This window comes from Corvus brachyrhynchos, unplaced genomic scaffold (genome assembly GCF_000691975.1).
Source record: "Corvus brachyrhynchos isolate BGI_N302 unplaced genomic scaffold, ASM69197v1 scaffold45, whole genome shotgun sequence".
Taxonomy (NCBI): domain Eukaryota; kingdom Metazoa; phylum Chordata; class Aves; order Passeriformes; family Corvidae; genus Corvus; species Corvus brachyrhynchos.
In genome coordinates this window covers 508180-528248 of record NW_008238361.1, presented here as the reverse complement: position 1 = coordinate 528248, position 20069 = coordinate 508180, and the positions used below count along the sequence as shown (strand labels likewise).

At 49.4% G+C, this 20069-nt stretch overlaps 1 protein-coding gene across 1 annotated transcript; it reads right to left on the bottom strand.

The window, feature by feature from the left end:
• Window positions 1-392: 392 nt before the first annotated feature.
• ACVR1C (activin A receptor type 1C) lies at window positions 393-20059 on the bottom strand. The gene is made up of 7 exons (XM_008634982.2): window positions 13203-20059; window positions 6027-6257; window positions 5508-5675; window positions 4624-4780; window positions 4161-4285; window positions 3918-4048; window positions 393-3422 (listed from the first exon to the last, which is right to left on the bottom strand). Exons 1-7 carry the CDS (start codon window positions 13588-13590, stop codon window positions 3297-3299), a joined length of 1326 nt encoding a protein of 441 aa, XP_008633204.2. The 5' UTR covers window positions 13591-20059; the 3' UTR covers window positions 393-3296.
• Between the last annotated feature and the right edge of the window lie 10 nt (window positions 20060-20069).

Genomic DNA, 20069 nt, shown 5'->3' with positions numbered 1-20069 from the left:
GCTGCTGGGGGTACCCAGGTGCTGGCCCAGGGCCCCCCAAGGATACCCCAAGGACACCCCAAGGACAGCCTCACAGACCCCCACCGAACCATAACCTTCCTGGGCACAGGAACGGGCTTGTGCCCCGCTGTCGGTGCGGCCGAAGGAGGGGCACAAGCCCCACACCTCCGCGGTCAGAGTCCTGCGGAAGCACCGCCCCGGGCAGCAGCCCCAGTGCCACCCCCGTCCCTGTCCTGTGATACCGTCCCCAGGCAAGGGATGAAACCCAAACACCTCCTTCCCATGAACAAGGGGGAGCTGGGGACAGCCTCAAGCCCACCCTTGGCACAGGAGCTCCGGGCAGACGGGGACTGAGAAGAAGAACTTGCCCTGCTCAAAGTTCAGACCCGTTGTAGGGACTGGGAATATTTCTAAACAAATTTATTTATAATTCCTGAATCTAGTACCAAGCAAAGAAGTGACATAGCAGTGACTAAAATATTGCGGGATTCTTTATAGTGTCACATGAGGGCATGGCTTGATTAAGTGCAAATTATAAAAGTAGGAAAGTGCAGAGGACATTACAGCCTGAATTTCTAAAGGAGTGTCTGGGGGCAGCAGTTCAAGCAACACAAAAAAATTAGGTGCTACAGGAAACATTAATTAACTTTCCCTTTCAGTCCATAATCCCTGCATTAAACTTTAGATTGTTATTAGAAGCAAATTATAAAATATTGGTAATTCCCTCAAACTAGAAGCATTAATTAGGAGGCTGAATGTGGTGACAGGTTTTGAGCATCCTTGACCTTGAAAATTTTCATGAGCTTAAGAACTTGTGCTTTAAGTGAAGATTATCAGGAACATTGTAATCTCTGAGGAAACCGAAGCCTCCCTAAACTGCACAGAAGTGTCTTGGCATAACCTCTGTGCTTAAATTAGAACAGGACAAACCCACATGGAGGGGAAAGGCCACTAAAACAAGGGTTCTTTGGGGTTTTTCTAAAGGAGTGTAGAGTTTACAAACATTTCAGAGCTCAATACAACAACATCTGCCCCTTGGCTCAGTTATGTTCAACTCTGGTTCATCAAAATGTACATTCACCTCTCAACAACAAAAAAGAAAACAAAACCAGTGCAAAAACACTGAGTTAGGCGAAAAGCCAGGGTAAACAGACCATAATGTCTGATGCAAAGAGATATTTCCAGGGAAAAAGTTAAAGCATTTCTGGATCTGCAACTGTGACCTGTGTGAGGAGCAGCCGAGCCTGAGCATCCTCCACCCACACCTCCCAGCCAGGCACCAAAAGGGTCTTGTTCAAATTACCGGGTTGGTCAACAATTTTCAGAGACTCTGGGTGGGGAACTGAAAACTGAAACTCCTTTCCCACTTTAAAAAATAAATCTTTGATTCTTCCTTTTTAAGATAAGGATTTTTTTTCAAGTTACATACTACAAGAACAGATGCTGGATCTTAGGTTTGCAAATTTTTTTGCTAGTCAAGTCAGCACCAGGCTTTGGATCATGCAGCTGCCAAAATTTGGATCATGCAGCCTACAAAGTCACATCACTGAGCTCCACGGGGTAGTTCATGCAGCTGAAGCACATAAGAATTGAATCTTAGAATCCCAGAATGGTTTGGGTTGGAAGAGACCTTAAAGATTGTCTCCTTTCACCTCCCTGCCTTGGGCAGGGACACCTTCCACCAGACCAGGTTGCTCCAAGCCCTGTCAAGTCCTCCCTGAATCTCTAAGACAACCTTGATTATATCTGAGAAACCACACTGGGGCAAAACCTGCCAGCAGCTCTGGGGAAATGCTCCACTGCTCGGCTGCAGACCACACAAAGCCCTGTTGTTTAACAAAAGCAGGAGTGACTAAACCCTGTGCAAACGGGTAAATTGCATCAAAGCCTATTTACGGGCAATTTACAGCCACCAAGTATCCACAATGTCCTGAAGATGAGCACTCAGGATGAAACCCGGTGTAATGGCACTACTGACCACGGCACTCAGTAAAGGCTGAACTCATTCTCCCCCACAATCGCTCAGGTCAAGAGATTTTGCCCCAAAGACTGATCTGACTCACTGTGATCAGCCAACAGCTGCCTGCCACAGAGCTGCAGGGGCCACATCATATTTCTAAAAAAGCTTTGCTATTCTGGAAACATCTTTGGGCTTAATTTCTGTGAGCCAGCTGGATTTAGAAACATTAGAAAAACCATAAGACTATGAAATATATAATTTTGCCCATTAAAAATATTCAAACATTGTATTCAAATATGTGGGCCATGGAGTGTGGCAAAATTCACATAATGCCAAAACTTTGGTGAATTTTAATACAACAACTCACTTTGCTGGCTTGTAATATTATGGAAACATGAGCAGAAATGTTAATATTCATCACCAGCCTGGTGCTGTTACAGAATTCTGTAAGAAACCTCTGAACAGGCTGCATTGGCTTTTGTTAAAGCTTCCCCCAATACATCAGAAGGCACTAAAAAATTGTTACCAGTGATTGGAAAGATGTTGCTAAAAACAAATATTTTCTCAGTTTAGGTAGAATTTCTCCTGTTGCATCCCTACATAGCTAACAGAAACATATTGCCTCTATTATTTTTCCTACTAACAGTTAAAAAGAAAAGTTGTCCCTTGATTGATCTGTTCAATGAACAAAAGACAGAGCAGAACAACTCAGATTTTTACCACAATATTGTATGCGAAATTGAGACTATAAAAATAAATGTTAATAGGGAACTGACTCAGTGGTTTTGTTCACAATGTACACACTTAGTGGAATTTCCATAGTTTTAATTACTTAGGTAATTATAAATAAAGTAATTCAAAATGCATTTACTGACAACCCCTTTTCACATTCCTGCAAAAAAAACAGGTAAAAAGCTGGGTTAATTTGGTCTTTTACTTGGTTTGAGAACAGAACATGAGGTTTCCCTGACAAACAAGCTTTAACCAACACCAGACATTTCCAGGACGCTTGGGGTGTGACAAGGAGGAAAAGCACAACAGCAGAAGGTATTTCTACACTGTCATGAGGCTTTAAGCTCCTTCCTGCAATTCACTGGTGTCCGATTTACTCACAAAACCAAAGCAAGTCACGGACTTGCTGTACCAAACCCCAGCTACGAGTCCCAAGCTGCCTTGCCCCACGGCCGAACGCAGCACTCGAGGTCGGTGCTCTGCCTCGGGCACCGCAGTACGGAAGGAACCACATCGTCTGAGGTAGACCAGAAACAAAAATACTATCACATGTGGAAAGATGAACAGTAGAATGCCTTCCCCTCTCGTCCCACAGGGAGGTCTGTCAGGCTTTGGAGTCCTCGTGCACGCAGAGCTGCGAGATCGTCTTCTTGACGCGCAGCGCGGTGAGACGCGCGGCACCGCTGGCACGCCAGCACTCCCGCATCACCCGGCCCAGCACCCGCAGCGCCTGCAGGGCACAGAAACAGCACCCAGGATACAACCAGTGTCTGCAGCGGGGCAGAAACAGCCAAGATACAACCACTGTGCGTGCAGCAGGACAAACACAGCACCCCGGAATACACCACAGGGACGCAACCACAGCGCCTGCAGCAGGACAAACCATAGCCAGGGATACAACCACCACCCGCTGCTTTCTGGTTTTAAGACAGGGAGATAAAGGGCAGCTCTCTGAAACAGTGACACAACAGCAGCAGCATCAGTTAAGACCTGCCTTGAACAGAGTTGAGCACTTGGTGCAAAGAGTTTGCTCTGTATTGATCTGAAGGAGAACTAGACATATGAAGCTTCTAAATTCACGAGAAGCTAGAAGCTGAGCATTGTGTGCCCTATCTCTCACTCCAAAATTCTGTCTTAATTTAAACTTGAAAATATAAATAACAAAATAAAACTAGGAAAAAACCCTACAAAATACACCTAGAATAAACTAGAAAACTGCTTTTACCTCACAGCTTTGCCACTGGTTTGGAATACTTGGTCTGAGCTTCTGTTCACAGACAACCCTTCTCATGTCTTCTATCGAAGGATCAGAAGGCACAAGGTCGTAGTAAGGCAACTGGTATTCCTCAGTGATTCCTAGGGAAGATTTACTGTGTAGGTGCCCATGGCAGGGGGTGGAACGAGATGAGCTTTAATGGCCCTTCCAACCCAAACCAAGCTGGGATTGGATGAAAGGCCAAAACCTCACCTCCAACGGAGCACCTCCGGGCTATCTCCCAGTACACCAGCCCCAGAGAGTAAATGTCTGCACGCTTGAAGGACTCAAAGATGTTCATGTTCATCGCATCGTCCAGGATCTCGGGGGCCATGTACCTTTAGGGCACACAGGGTCAGTTTGCTGGGGCAGCTCCTACAAAAGGCCACAGCTGTGCTGCCACATGCCAGGGCCCCGTGACCCCTCGTGGTGCTGGCAGCCGTGCCCTGCCCAGGCCCACAGCACTGGGGGCCAGGTGACCCACACGTGATGCCCCACGTGGGGCAGAGAGCTCCATTCCACAGCAGGGTCTGCAACCTCCTCCCCCACCCACCCCACAGGGCTGCGGCCATCCCTGCCCGATGCCAAGAGCGGAGGGGACATCACTGGTGGAGGGCAGGGCTGTGAGGAGCCATCCCCACGGAGCCAGGCCGGCAGCTGCAGCTGCCTCACCCACCTCCTGGTGCCCACCCTGGGGTTCTGGGGAATGTCGATGGTGTTCAGCACCGAGTCGTGCTTCACCGCCAGGCCCAGGTCGGCAATGGCGCAGGTCTCGTTCCTCTTCACCAGGATGTTCTTGGATTTCAGGTCCCGGTGCGCGATCGCTGGCTTCCCTGTTCACAGTGAGAGAAACCGCCTCCAATTTTGATAACAACAGCCTGGATTTTAATATCATGAGCAAGGACGTAAAAACAGTTTTAGTCACTTTTGTTACTATACCATATAAAAATATTGAGGCCTATTTTGAACCAAGTGAAGCTCTGCTAAATGATGTCAACTTCAAAAGAAAGCTTTAAGGGCATTTTTGTTTCAATAGCTGTATTTCAGGAATAAAACACAGAAAGAGAAACTAGAAGTTCACCCTCCAAATTAATTTGGAAAATTACAGAATTGCTGAATGGATTGGGTGGTAAAAACCCTTTAAGACCACCAAGTCCCACCATTCCTCAGCACTGACAAGGCCACCACTAACCCACGTCCCCACGTGCCACATCCACACAGATTTTAAGTCCCTTAAGGGATGGTGACCCCATCACTGCCCTGGGCAACCTGTGCCAGGGCTGGATAAACCTTTCCATGAAGAAATTTTTCCTTCATTGGTGCTCATTCCCCTTTAGCAGAGCTGCTTCCATAGGCACCTATTTAAAGGCCTGCAGACAATGGAAGTGGGAAGGTAAGGTCCCTGTTCCCTGTCTATACTGCACCACTCACACTCACACTGTTCCCCCTGGTGTTAACAGTTTAGAAAACACTTCACGATATCACGTCACCCGTAAATGTTTTTGAGAACACTGAAGCTCCTCAAAATACTTGAAGTAAAAGTGGGAGGGAAGCACTTGCCTTGCGTGCCAACGATCTCCATGTGGAGGTGGGCCAGGCCACTGGCCACTGACAGCGCCAGCCGGACCATGCCCTCCACCGTCACCGTGCCCCGGTTCAGGTAGTCGAACAGGGAGCCTTGCTCGTGGTACTCAGAGACAAGCCAGAGCTGAGTCCACGTCCCGTTATCTACCCAGAGGAAGCAAGATTATTAAAAATATTAGCTAGGGAAAGCCTTCCCCTTTTCAGGGAATGCAAGCCAGCAAGCGTGCCAGCTGTCCCACCGGGAAGGAGCTCAGGGCAGCCGCATAGTTCAGGCGGTGCTTCAATGGGAGTGGGGGCAGCGAAAGCTGTTCTGAGACAGACACTCAGGATTTAGTGAGTGCCAACATTGGGGCTGGGAAGCACTCTAAGACCACTGAGTCCAACCACTATCCCAGCACTGCCAAGGCCATCACATAGAATCAGAGAATTTCTTGGGTTGGAAAAGCTCTCTAAGAGGAAGGAGCCCCGCAGTGCCGCGCACGCCTCGCCGCTTACCCTTGTTGTCAGCAGCAATGAAGCCCAGGATGTTTTCGTGCCTCAGCATGACCGTCTGGTAAATCTCTGCCTCCCGAAACCAGGACCGCTCGTCTCTGGAGGAGAAGATTTTCACAGCTACATCCTCCCCGCACCACTTCCCACGCCAGACTTCGCCAAATCGGCCTTTTCCCACAATCTCCTGCAGGACAATAGTCCTTGCGATAGTTCTCTGGACAAGCAGAGGCAGACCTAGTTAAGAGGAGAGACAGGTACCTGTGAAATAGCTCAGCTGGGACCTTCAAACCCCAACACTGACCTTTCCCACTGAGCTACACTCATGGCCTTGCTTTCCTAGACTATCAAGGGAAAATCCTGTCCCAACCAATATCTCCTCAAATCAGGCTTCTTAATGTTACTTCCCAGTCTCTGTACATATAAAAAACTTTCTTAAACCCCAGTAAAAACTTTAAAATTTGGCCTGAACTACTCAATTTGGTTTGATACAGACTGCAGCTGTCCTGCAGTCAATTAGTTGCTCTGCTCTGGCTGAAATTTTTGAAAATTAAAATAAATTATTATAGCAGCTCCACTGTGCTTTGCCAGCCACAAATCCTGCCTGGTTTGATTTGATTCTGTGTTTGTTGGGGCCTTAAAACAAGGAATTGTTAAATTTTTTTACCTTTTTTTTTTTTAAATAACTGCAACCTTGATTTTGGCTGAAATCAGAACAAATCACCTTGGTGCACGGGGCTCTGGCTCTGCTCAAGTCCAGCCCTGTTCCTGGCTCAGGGATGGCTGGGAACAGCTAAAACTTCAGAATAAATAAAGCCAAAGTCTGCTCACTAGAGCTGTGAAAAAGCATTAGGGAAGAACAACCACTTAATCCTCAGAGGTATGCAGTTCATGGAAATTAATTAAATTAGGCACCATTTGTACATTTTTTACTTATAAATAAAAGCAAGCATAGTTTACATATTTTGCAATAAAAGTTCTAGTTAAGGAAAGTTGGGCTATACACCCCAGACATGCCACTGGCCCAGTGACCTGGAATTTGTGAATTCCCACCTCATTTTTAGGTTTCTTTGGTTTAACAAGTTCTCAGTAGCAATGGAAGCATCACAGTAGGCAAGATACCAGAAATGGGAAAAATGCTAAAAAGATGGATGTTCTGCTCAAAACAAGAATTTGAAGGAACATTATTCTGCTATGAAACACAAAATATTTGAGAAGCAGCATCCTGACCTGCCCAGGTGGGTTTAGTACCTTTCATGATCAGCCATGTCACATCGGCCAGCAGCACTGGGTTTCACACTTGATTCTGATTTCTGAGTTCACTTTTTTAACTCCTCCATTCCAACAAAGAACTGAACTTTTGCGGTTTGACAGAAGAAGAGCACCCAGAGCCCATCGCTGCCGTGAGGGGTGGCCACAAGCAGCAGCATTAAACCCACGGTGGCGGGCAGGGCACCCCACGTACCGGAGCCAGAGCCAGAGGTCGTCATGTCGTAGATGAGATCCCTCAGCGTCTTCCCGGAGCTCACCAGGTTGCCCTCGGCACCGCCACCGCCACCGCCAGCACCGCCGAGCGCGGCCCCGCTCTGCCGGGAGCCTCCGACGCTGCTGGGAGACACACGGGAGAGCGGCGTTGGGAAGGGACACGAGCGAGGGGCTGCAGAGCAGTGACCAACTGAGATCGATGCTTTCCCACAGCTGTGCTGAGCAGGAGGCAGAACAGAGCACTGCCGGCCACGGAGCCTTTCCCCACACACCCTCTGAGCAGGAAGCCTGGTCTCAGGCCAGCATTCCGACCACCGCCCCAGCTCTGTATCAAGCCCGAGGAAGACACTGCTAAGGGATTCACTTGCACATGAACACATACACATGATTCCCTTAATGTCCCCAAAATTTTAAATAAGTTTTAAAATAAAAATCGACCAGCACTTTCCCTGCAAATAAAACAAACCAGAAATATGACCCATAAAAAAACCTCAACACTCAGAACCATGAGTTCAAACGGGATCTCAGGGCTGCAGAAGATGTAAGAATCATGAACTCCACCCCATGCAAGGTCACTCTTTTCCTTCAGGGAAAGGCTGGGCCACGTGCACACCACAACCTGGAGTCTGAGAGTGACAAAAACGACGTGGGCTCTCAAATGCAGCAGCCAACGGCCTCAGCACCCTTCCTCCAGTCAATACTACATCTATTCACCAGAACAACTCCAACCTTCCTGAACACAAAGCTGGTACATTTTGTTCACAGGTTTTTCCTTTAATGACTTCAAGAGGATGCTTCAGGGGTGACGTGGGAGGTTTGTAAGAGGATTTACGAGCAGGATGCCTCCTTGGAACTGCTGCTTGTTAACTGACATGCTGGGATCTCCTAAACGTTTTTCATTCTGTTTCCACAGGGCTGATGTTTCCCTGAAACAGGGGTGAAGTACAGTATGGAGAGATCCCCTGCCCTAGGAGCCCCAGTGCCTCGCCGAGCCAGCCCTGCCCCCCAGGACATGTGTAAAGCAGCGGGACTGGCTCTGTGCTGGCCGGGGCACACGGGCTCACAGAGGGTAGAGTGCAGGGCATGAGCTGTCCCCTGGCTGTTCAGCACTTCCCCTGTGCCATCCAAACCGGCATCCTCCCTGCAGGGCTCGTCAGGCTCATTCCCGGTAGCAATGAGGTTCATTCATCCCCGGCAGGGGCTGGTGAAGACAAACACACACGAGACACTGACCACACCATGTCAGCTCTTCCCACCAACTGCTGAAAACCAGCATAACACTAAATGAACAAAATAGAAGTTTATTGTCCTTAGGCCACTGCAAACAGTAACAAAAGGAAAATCATCAGGAAACTTTGAACAGCAAGAACTGGGCTGGTGGGAAGGGACTGGGAAGGGCATCCTCACGGACTGGCCCGCAGGACAAGGACACAATACATCCTGGGATGTAACAGTCTATAAACTGCAGTGCACTTTGCGCAGTTTGTACACCATAAACCTCTGAAATTCGGGTTATAGCAGGATTTTAAGGGGCAGAGAAAAATTTCTCAGTATATGCTTAAAAAAAGCAACAATACCATTATTACCAGGGAAAAAAGTCTGCAATTTTAACAGAAAAGTGATGTGATGCGCTTTCCCTGACAATGTGTACGGGCACAATTGGTATCAGCACAGACTCGTGGAGCAGGCTGCGGGAGAGCTGCAACAGCACTGCGTTTTGGAGTCCTTTCCCTCCCATACACCATTTTGGGAGCCAGGCTGAAGGGACCACAGCAGGCAGAGAGGGCCAGTGAGAGTGTTCTGACACCCTGGGGCAGGAGCAGGAGTGACCTCAGGTGGAGAGAAGGAGGGATCACGGAGACCCTGATGCTCCCAGCCATCCCGGGAATGCAGAGCGGGATGTCACAGCACTGCAGAGGCAAAGCCAAGGACTCTCGGAGGGTGACACCCAGCTCCAGGAATACAGGCAGACACAGCCTTCACAACTGCAAGTCACAACTGCTCAGAGTAAAGTGGAGCTCAGGGCTGCTCACGGGTCCCCTGGGATGCTGCTGAGGTGGGAGATCTCCAGGGCAGAAGGCAAGTTTGCAGTGGGGCTGGAAGCTGTGGTGGCTGGGCCAGACTGCAGGGAGTCTCCACTGAGTTCTCAGAGAATGATGAGATCCTGATGGTCTAGAGGGGTTCCTTGGAAGGAGTCAACCAGAAACCTCCTTTGTCATCCTTTAGTCTACTGGCTGTAACAAAGACCAAGTGCAGGTCGAGGCTGGTGGCAACTGCTCAGACCCTTTCCAGCTCCTCACGGAGCGCACGTCGAGGCTGGGGGCAAACCAGCGCTGCAGCTCCTGTGCTCTGGTCAGTGTGGGCCATCTTCAACCCTGACCTCTGCACCACGGTGCCCCAAGACCAGGAGCCCTCAGGGGTCGTGGGGCTCCCCACAGCTCAAACCAAACACCACAAACACACCTCCTGCCCAGCACAAACCATCAGCCTAGGGACAGCCACAACAGCTGGGAAAGGTCAGACTCCTGGGGAAATCAGACAACTCCTCATGACCACCCAAACCCAGCAAAACACCACCATTAATCACAACATTTTGCAATCCAATTTCAAATGTACTGTTCATTGACTGACTAACCAAGAATAGAAGCTGAGACATGTTGCCATGTGTGAACCAAAAGCAGCACATCTGGCAGTACTCAGCAGTTGCACAATGCGGGGCGGTTATGGTCCAACTTGCATAAACAAAATAGTACTTGCAGGCAGCAAAAAAAGGAAGTGATTTTTTCCCTCCAATGGAAAAGTCATTCTCACACACAGCATTTGCTTTTGACACTGTAAAGCTTCCACTATAAGGCTTCCACAAGCCCCGAACTGTGTGTGTTCCTGGGCTACTCAGGGGGCAAAATTACATATTCTTTCCAATGTAGTAAAAAAATCTATTGTATTCTCTTAATGGGGAGGCTCTAGTCAGCTCTACAGAATACATTAGAACCATTTCAAAAATACAGTTTGGGCTAGAATCTAAAATTAAATTCTACCGTAACAGACCCCACTCACCACTGGGGGGGGCAGAGATCATAAACTCCGTCTCCCAGATCTCAAATACGGCCCAAAAATCCTGTGAGACACAAATCTGTGGCTGGAAAAATCTAGGTCTGACTAGCAACTCCTGAAACCAGCCTGTTGCACGCTGAGGGCATGGTGGTGAGTTCTGCAGAGAAAACCAGAACGAGGAATGTGCAAGGGACAATTTATCACGGGGAGGTCCCTCGTGGCAGCAGCACACAAGGTGCTTTCTGCAGCCCTGCTGTGACAGGGGAAGCTCACATCAAGTCACCTGCTGGGGCAGAAAGTATCCCAGTTAAACCAGCAGAAACCTGGAAAGAAATCTAAGGTGACACAGAAAAAAAACCCAATTACTGCAAACTCATCCTGCATTTTGATATTTTCACCTGCTAATGTAGAATATGCAATGAAATCCCTGCCCACAAGAAGGAGGATATAAAAGCAGAGATCCAGGTTTAACCTGTCTTTAAAGATTTTCATACATTGTTAAAAAAAAAAAAACCACACCAAAAAGCCAACCAAACAAAAATAAACCACTCAAAGGAAAGTCAGCTCCTGTCACCCAAGGCCCTGACCCTGAGCCCTGTGCTGGCTGGGGCAGGCATTGCCACCTGCAGCTCTGCCATGGGAATTCAGGCACAGGCACCAAACCATACACTGCTCTCTGCCCTCAGAGGTCCTCACCCTGTGGGTCATCTCACTGTTCTCTGGGCACTCCTTCACAACACAAACCTTTGGTAAGTACAGACAGTCACAGAATGCCACCATGGTTTGGGTTGGGAGGGACCTTAAAACTCAGCTGGTTCCAAGTCCCTGCCACGGGCTGGGACACTTCCCATTAGTCCAGGTTGCTCCAAGCCCATCCAACCTTTGAGCTGAAGCAGGTCAGCTTCATGGAGAAGAGCTGAAGGGTGGGTTTGTGTCCCAGCAGGACACAAAGATCCAGCCTCACCTAGCAGGGATGGGCACCTTGCTGGACCTCCTCAGGGCTTCTCCTCCTCCAGGAGAGCCGCTCCTGCCTAAAGGCAAGTTTTTCATGCCCACATGCTCCACTTTTAAACTAGAATTTGCATAATGGAGACAGACTAAACAGGTCAGCAGGTAAGTGGGTAGGTATACAATGTATATACACATAAGGAAATATATATATATATATACACAAAGGTAGAGAGATATATATATATATAAGGAGCTTGATACAGAAAATAGAGATAGACATAGAAATAGAGAGACAGAGATATAGTTAGACTCTATCTATAGAGGTAGATAGAGACAGATAGAGATGGAGATGGAGACAGATGATACAGGTAAAGCACAGTAGACCTTCCCTATCAAGGTGTCTGTCCCAAGTGCCACTGGCCACGTGTGAGACAAGGGCCTGACCCTGGAGCTGTCCCCACGCAGCTTCCCAACAACATGAACCCTGTGAGGATAGGCCAGCACAGAAACCACACTGGCACTGGTACAATTCCAACTGACATGAGCTCCCTCCCCTAAATCTGTAGAGTAAAGGTCTCAGGATAAGAATTCTTTTTTTTGGGGTACTGAAATATGAAACGAGAGGTTTTGCAAGTCCGAGTGCTGGGACAACAGATGTGCCCTCTGCTGCTCCTCTAGAAATAGCAGCTTTCATCCCAACTTGGAAAAACCACCATGGCACTTTATTTCTAGAGCATGACCACAATTAGTGTGTCCCTTCCGTGGTCAACTGCAAGAAAAACATTCAAATGATCCTTATTCCCGCCCCACAGCACACATGAGGTTGGTACCAGGGTTCACCAGGAGGTGACAGTGCCCAAGGCTCCCACAGCAGCTCCCCCATGGTCTGCCCAGAAACAGCCATTCAAATTCCATTAAGAACTACATGATAGTGTCTTAAATTCAAGTTATAATTGTAAATTGTGTATTAATTTGCATCTTTCTTACCTGCAACATGTCTTACCGGTGTAAGTACATAAAAAGGTATTATCTGATAAAATAGTATATTTTACACCTTTTTAAAAAAAGTCTGGAATAAACACAAATCTTGGAAAGAAGAATCAAAAAAATTAAATTAAAATTATACTAAAAATAGTATAAATATTTATTTTTAGAAAGCACCAAATCAACTTAATTACGAAACTTCGAGCCTGGCAGACTCGTGCACTGCACCGGCTGGGTAATACACAGAGGCCCTGGAAGTGCCTTTTTCCTCCCTCTCATTAGGACCAGGAATCTCACAGCTGCTCATCCCTGCTGAGCAAAACTCTGTGACACTGATGTGATGCTGCCTCACAGGCTGCTCACACCAACCACAGCCCCCCCAGGCTCAGATTGCTGAAACCGCATCAGCCAAAGAGGTCCCCAGCAGTGGCTTAGGGTCCTCCACCCCTCCTGCCCCCGAGGTGACCCTGTGCTTGTAGGACATCGAAGCCAGCCTTTAGGATAGCTTTAGACATGCAAGAAATTCCCTCTGCCACAAACAGAGCCGCAGTTTGTGTTTTGCTGTCTGAAACAAGCTGGGACAAAACCAGCTGTGTTTTACAGACAGCCTCTAAAGCCCCCAAGGACCGGCTCCTGCAGTCGTGTTCCCTGCACGGGGTTTGAGCACTCTGGAGCTCAGACGAGCACTGGGGCTGGGCTGGCACTCACCGAGGGGCAGGCGGAGCGTGATGTTGTTGCAGAAGTCGGTGTAGCAGCACTCGGTCTTGGTGATGTTCTTGGAGCTGTGGCAGAAGACCTGGGCGTTCAGCTCCGGCAGGGAGACGCAGGACTTGACCACCTCCTCGCGCCCGTTGGTCAGCATGACCGAGGCCCAGCAGGCGCCCTCCGTGTGGCAGGTGAAGTTGGTGTGCTCGCACAGCTGGCACACGCACTGCAGGCCTGGCAAACAGGGGACAGCGGTGGGGACGAGACCCTGGCACAGCAGAGCCTCGAGGACACCGTGCCAGCTGGGCCTGCCAGCTGCTGCTGAATGGGGCCCTGGCCTGCAGGAGGAAGCTGGTGCCAGGACACCCCCAACAGCACAAGTCCCCAACATTCACAGACAATAAGTTTCTAAATCTTGGTCCCAGGGACTTTCATAGATGTCATTTGTCTTGTGTGGTGGAGAAGACTGACCACCCCAAAAAGTAGTTCTCGTGAAAGCTGCTGCTGACTCCCAAACCACGGCACCCTTTGCCCATCCCAGTCACCAGCTCACACCAGCAACACCCCAGCTGTGCCAGAGCTGACTGGAGAGCACCGAGCCGGGGTCACCGAGGCACAGCACCCCAGGATGAACACGGGCAGAATGACAGACTCCTCCTCCCCATGTCTCCTCAGGTGAGGCACCTTGTCCGGGCAACCCTTTCTGGGTCAGCTCCAACTCTGCAAGACTCAGCCCTGCTCTACTCAGGAGAATAATTTTAGCCATAATCCTTCAGTTTCTTTTGGAACTGGGGGGAAGGAGAAGGGCTTTCTTTTATTTAAGGATAAGAGTTGAAAAGTAAAACATGGGTTAGTGGTGGGCTTGTCAGTGCTGGGGGTACAGCTGGGCTCAATGATCTCAGAGGGTTTGTCCAGCCTAAACCATTCCATGATTCTGCAATCTCAGAGTCCCTGGAGGAGCGCAGAAGTGCTGACAGACATCAGCACAAATCTGATTTCTGTTTCTGTGACACTCTTTGCTTCCCTTACAACAATCTCCATCCTGTACCACCCTTCTCAAATAACAGCTCATGGTGTTCATCTTCAGCTCGGGCCCACAATAAACTTCCTTGGCACGGTATGTCCGTGTTTATCCTGGGTGCAGGTGTGCCAGGAGCTGCTGCCTCAGCTCTCCCTCGGCACAGGAGTGAGCACCATCCTTCACACACAGCACAGCAGGCAAATATCTCCTTAAAGACATTACCCTGGTCCCAGAACTGCTGCAGGGAGCAAGACTCATCAGATCCAAATAAATTAGAGATCTAGCAGAAGGAAAACAGACACATCATCACCAAAACTGCAAAATAAAAGCATTATTGAGGAAATGAGTCTAAGATTATTGCAAGTGTCTTCGGGGCTTTAGACACGTCATTATGGTGTTTTTCTTCCTTTCTCACAGCCTAAAATAAAATGGAAAATTATCCTTATTACATCATCTGCAGTGGATAACTGACAGATCTATCCATACTCTGTATTTGCAGATTGCCTGAGAGCAGAGCTGATCAAAACTGTCCCTGCATATCCCAAGCAGCTCCAGGGGGGCCCCTGAGCCCCACAAACATGGGGAGAGTTGAGGATGGTTGACCCTCACCCTGACCAAACTGAGACAGCCATTGCTGGAATGACAAGGGCGCTGCACCACCGAATGCTGCTCACACACAGAGGAAAAGAAGGAAAACTGTAGCTGAATCTGTTCAGAGACAAGATCAGAGTTGGAGTTTTGGGAAAGACAAGATGCTTTCCTCGCAGAAGACTTTCACAGACCACTTTTAAATATAATTCTACAAAAGCAGAAGCCCAGGTTCCTCAGACACCTGCCTGTGCTGTTGGCTGACTTCTCATGAAGAAAAATTGATAGAAATCACAAACCAGATACAAATCCCTGGCCCTGTTTTCAAGAGCATTTCTGTCCATCCAGAACCCTTTGTTAACAGAGCAGAAAGATGATTGAGCATAACTATAAAAATACAGGTTTCTTGCACCTGTGCTACTACAGCTGCCTCAGCTCTTGTGGAATCAGGGGAGGAGCCTGGGCCCTTCTGAACGTGCCACTGGGAACATCCACGCTTTTCCCACTCCCGTCCCACGGAGCAGGGGAGGTGACAAACCCCTCCAGCTCTCTCCCTGTGTCACATCCCCGCTGTGCCTCCCACAGAGCTCCTCACAGACACCTGTGCAACCACTCCTGCTCCACCAAGCCTGTATCCCCATCCCTACTCACATCCTCAGGGACACAGCACTCTCCAGAATTTGTGCCTTATCCCTGCTGCTCCATCAGGAAAGCCCCAGTGCTGCTCCTGGTTATTCATGACATCTCCTTCCACTGGAAAAAATTGTCCATGTCAGCTTCATAACCAGTCCATCTACAGCCACTGGCAATGTATACCAAGTTTCACATTACACATCTGGACCATTTCTGCTCTGATTTGCCTCAGCTGCTGTTCCAGAGGGGCCAGCAAGACACTCCCCTCAGCTTACAGACCAAAGGAATAACAGCACAATGATGGAAGATCGTCCTCCCACTATTCAAGCCAGCACCACCTTTGAACTGCTTCCCCTCCCACAGAGCAATTTTACATCATGAAAGAAGAGGAAGAATTTGCAATTATTGACTGAAATTCTGCAGTCCCTATATGCAGCAAGAAATGTTTACTCCCTCCCCAGACAATTCCTGAGGACAGTCCTGGCAATGCCATTGGTGATGCACTGTCATGGGGTGGAAGTTGGGACTCCCACCACGCTGGAAACCGGGGAATGGAGTAAGGTGACTGTCAAGGAGTTAGAGGCTCAAAGAGGCTGGAGGAAAATGTGCTCCCAAACTTTCAAAATAAGGCACTCTTTAATCCAGTAATGAACATGACTCCTTTGTTTACTCAAGCACAACAATTCCCTTAAAACATTCCGTTCTCTGATTGAGAAATTAGGAGAAAGTGAACAACTGAAACACACCATGGCTGCAGAGAGTACGCCAGGCATCCAAACCTGGCCACCAACAGTCCCAGTCCTCTGAGCATGGAGCTTTCCAGCAGTCACTAACAAACCTCTCCTGACCCTCCCCAAAGCCCATCACCCCCAGAGGGACCACGGGCAGGTTGTCCCGCCAGGACTGGCTGGAGAGCTGGGGCAGGGCCAGGGCAGAGCAGGACAGGACACACCACAGGCTCCCTCCAGCAGGGACAGCAGTCTCGGGCACGCTGAAGGACAGAGGGGTCCCTTCCCAAGGGCAGCTGGTGCTCGGCAGGACCCAACACACAGCAGGAGCCAGCCGAGGGGCGGGGGAGGATTCACACCCTGGCACACCAGGAAAGCAACTTCTGGACCCAGCGACCCCAGGAGCAGATGTTCCCTGGGTTTGGCAAAGACATACATGGTTTTCAAGGATGTTTTTCCTGCTGTTATTGCAATAGGAGCTGAGACTACACACCAGATTCTTGGATGAGTCCCACCATGAATCAGGGGCAGGATGACTTGATCTTCAGAGAAGAAAAAAATCTGCCTAACTTACCTAAAAAGCAACATTTTCTGCCTTTTAGTTCTCAGTGTAACTGCCAGAAAACACACAGAACAGGCAGACACACCATGCAATGAGCTTACGGAGCAGTAAGAACAGAGCCAGCACCTGATTCCCAACAAACCAGCACAAGAAGATGGGTTTTGTGTGCTTCCACCACTTTGTCATCATCAGCATCAAGTACATGAATTACTAGATAACTGAGGAACAAGTGCGATACCACAAGTGAACAAGAGGTGGAAGAATAGGAGTTTAAACACCAGCTTCATGAGGGCTGGTGAATAATTTAAACCCATTGACAGACACAGTGCAACTTCAAAAGTTAAATGGAAAGAACTGAACATTTAACACAAGGCCACTGACACCACGGGCTAACAGAATTGAACTAAAAACTCTGAGGAACAAAGCCCAGACCCGCTCTCTCTCATGAACCACACAAGGTTCTACATTTCAGCACAGACTTTTTACTACACAAATTAACAGGGCATTAATCTTCCACTAAGTCATAATCCATCTCTACTCACCATAGTTAGAGGTAGAGCATTTCAAAATTAAATTGGAAAGCAAAGATCTAAGTGGCCTGATGCGAGGAAATGCTGAATATCCAGAACATTTCCATCTTTGATCATTCTGTACGGTCATTCTGTATTGTGCCCTTCTAGATAGGCTGTCATCTTATTTCCAAATAACAGGTCTGGAGTTCCCACGACTGCAGGCTTTCCACACTGCCTGGGTCCCCTGCCTCAGGCACAGACCCCAGTGCCAGGACACAGCTGCCCCTGGGCCACCTCCGCTGGGAAGGGATGTTTCCACACCACAGGACACATACCTGGACCTGACTGACTGGACTCAGGAGGGTCCCAGGTGGCAAAAGTTTCACCATTGGACAAAGGGGCTCAAAGGAGATCCTAGAAATTACAGACTGTCTGTTTCCCATTGTCCAGCCCCCTGATGGTGATGGAGCCAGGACAAAAACCGGAGAAGGTACCAGTAAAGGTGCCATAGGGTGGGTGTGGGTGTGGGTCTGGCACAGCCCCTTGTTCTCCAACTGCACAGCTGCTGGGAACTGACCACGGCAAAGAAACTCTGCTGCCACCTGGCAGAGCCACTCTGATCTTCACCAGAGTCAGCCTGTTTCTCTGGCAGCAGCTGAGGTCCGAGGCAGAGAGAAACAGCAGCTTCACCGTGCAAGCCTGTGGCACGGGAACGTGGGCTGAGTGCTCCGGGGAGATGGAGAGGGGAAGCAGTAAGAAGGTCACAGGGGTTGCTGAAGGCTGAAGAAGTAGGACTGACTTCAGAGCATTGCAAAAAAGTTTCACCATGGAATCACAGAATGGTTTGGATTGGAAAAGCCCTCTGAGACCGAGTCCAACCGTTCCTCCATCACTGCCGAGGCTGCTACTAACCCAAGTCCCCAAGTGCCACATCCACGTGGCTGTCAGATCCCTCCAGGGATGGGGACTCCATCACTGTCCCATGCTGAGGGATCAAAAGTCAGAGGAGAATAACATCACACAGAAGAACAAACAGCCTCAGCTGTGCACAGGCTATCAGCACACTGTCAGCCATCCCTGCTGGGAACAGAGGGCTGTGCCTCCCTGGGGAGCACTGGACAACTCCTCAGCTCACGGAGAGAGCACAATCAGGAGACACCAGGAGAAGATCCAGCCCTGTTCTGCCATGTGGGATCAGATGTTGTCACCCACCTCAAAAAGGCACAGGAGAAGTACAGACAGCAAAGGGATCAGGCATAGATTAAGAAACTGGGCTGTCACGTCAAAGGCAATTCTGGAGAGGTGTGAAGGTTCTATGAAGAAATCATAGATCACATTTAGCAGATGAATGGGGTCAGGTACTCACCATTTCACACTTACTCAGGAAAAGCTCAGCAGCCAAGGCAAAACCCAGCAGGGAGGAGGTGAGTCCAGGCATTGAAATTAATATTAACAGGGCAGAGAATGGGCAACAACACCCAGGGAAATGACTTTTGTTGTAATAAGCTGCCAAAGGACATTTTTAGCTTTGAACAGGCAAGGTATCCTTGGGAGGGTTGTGCTTTATGGGACATGAGTGACACAGCAAAGCACTGTGAGTGCAGGGATTTTGTGCAATACAGCACATGCACAGAGCTGAAGAAGGACCTGCTGGCCCCAGTCCATGAGGGGCTGAGGGCAGATCCAGCACAGGGCTGTGGGTACAAACTTCACGGGGAGGCAGCTGAGATAACACAGGGCTGACAGCACTGACCGACTGCAAGCCTGGAATTGCTTGCATAAGAGAGTCCCCAGCACTGAAAGCTCCTGAAGTCACATCTGAGTGGTTTGACAAGGAATTTTCCATCCAGACAGTCACACTGAGTGTCCCCTCTATTGCCACACATCTGCCTGTCTGGTCTGTACATACCCCCTGCCTGAGCCAGGCTCTGGAACAGGGTAAGGAGAAGAGAACCCTGCACTGCCCCTTTGGAGAGCAAAGCAACACAGGACTTTTATATAAAAAACAGTCAAAGCCAATATGATTCCTTAGTGCTCTGGATGCTCTCCAGAGGGAAGTGGTGACGGCCACGGTGCTGGCAATGCTCTGATTTAATTCAGGCACACCGGGAAAACAAGGGCTGCATGGGGCTGCCTGCTCCTGGGGTTCCCTTCCAAACCTGGACAACAAAACTCTAGAGAAATAAGGAGAAGAGCTCTTATGGAGCAGGTGTTACATCCTGTGGAGGTACCAGAGATTACCAGATGTGCAATACTACACAGAAGTACTTCACAGCCCACAGCTGAGCTTTGTTCCTCCCCCCTGCCCAAAAGCAGAGATTCTATGAGCACCTGGATGGGCCGCTGGGCACGGTCCTTCCCTGCACTTGGGGCTGTGACCTCCCCTCTCAGCAAGGTCCTAATGAGCATCACACAAGGAAACTGCTCTGGTGAAAACACGGAGAGAAAGGCAAAGTCCAGTAAACCTAATAGAAAATTTGTAAAATATTCTGTGATACACTGCCTTGCTTACCGCTGGTTTCAGAGTGCTGCTAGCGAGCGCGGGTTTAGGTTTTAGAGGGACGACTGAAGGGAGGGAGTGTCTCAGCACCTGCCGCCCGAGAGAGGACCCTGTGCCGAGGGGCCCGGACGTGTTCCGCACCCTGCTCGGAGCCCTGCGAGGCGCCGGCAGCGCCGTCCCGCCGGCGGTGCGGAGGGGCGGGAGGAGGCACGGGCACCGCAGAGCACCGCGACAGGTCCTCCCACCGGGACCGATGTCGCTCTGAGGATCTGCCCCCGAGCAGATCCCCGGGCGCCGCGGGAACCCCCGGGGTGGATCGGCCCGGG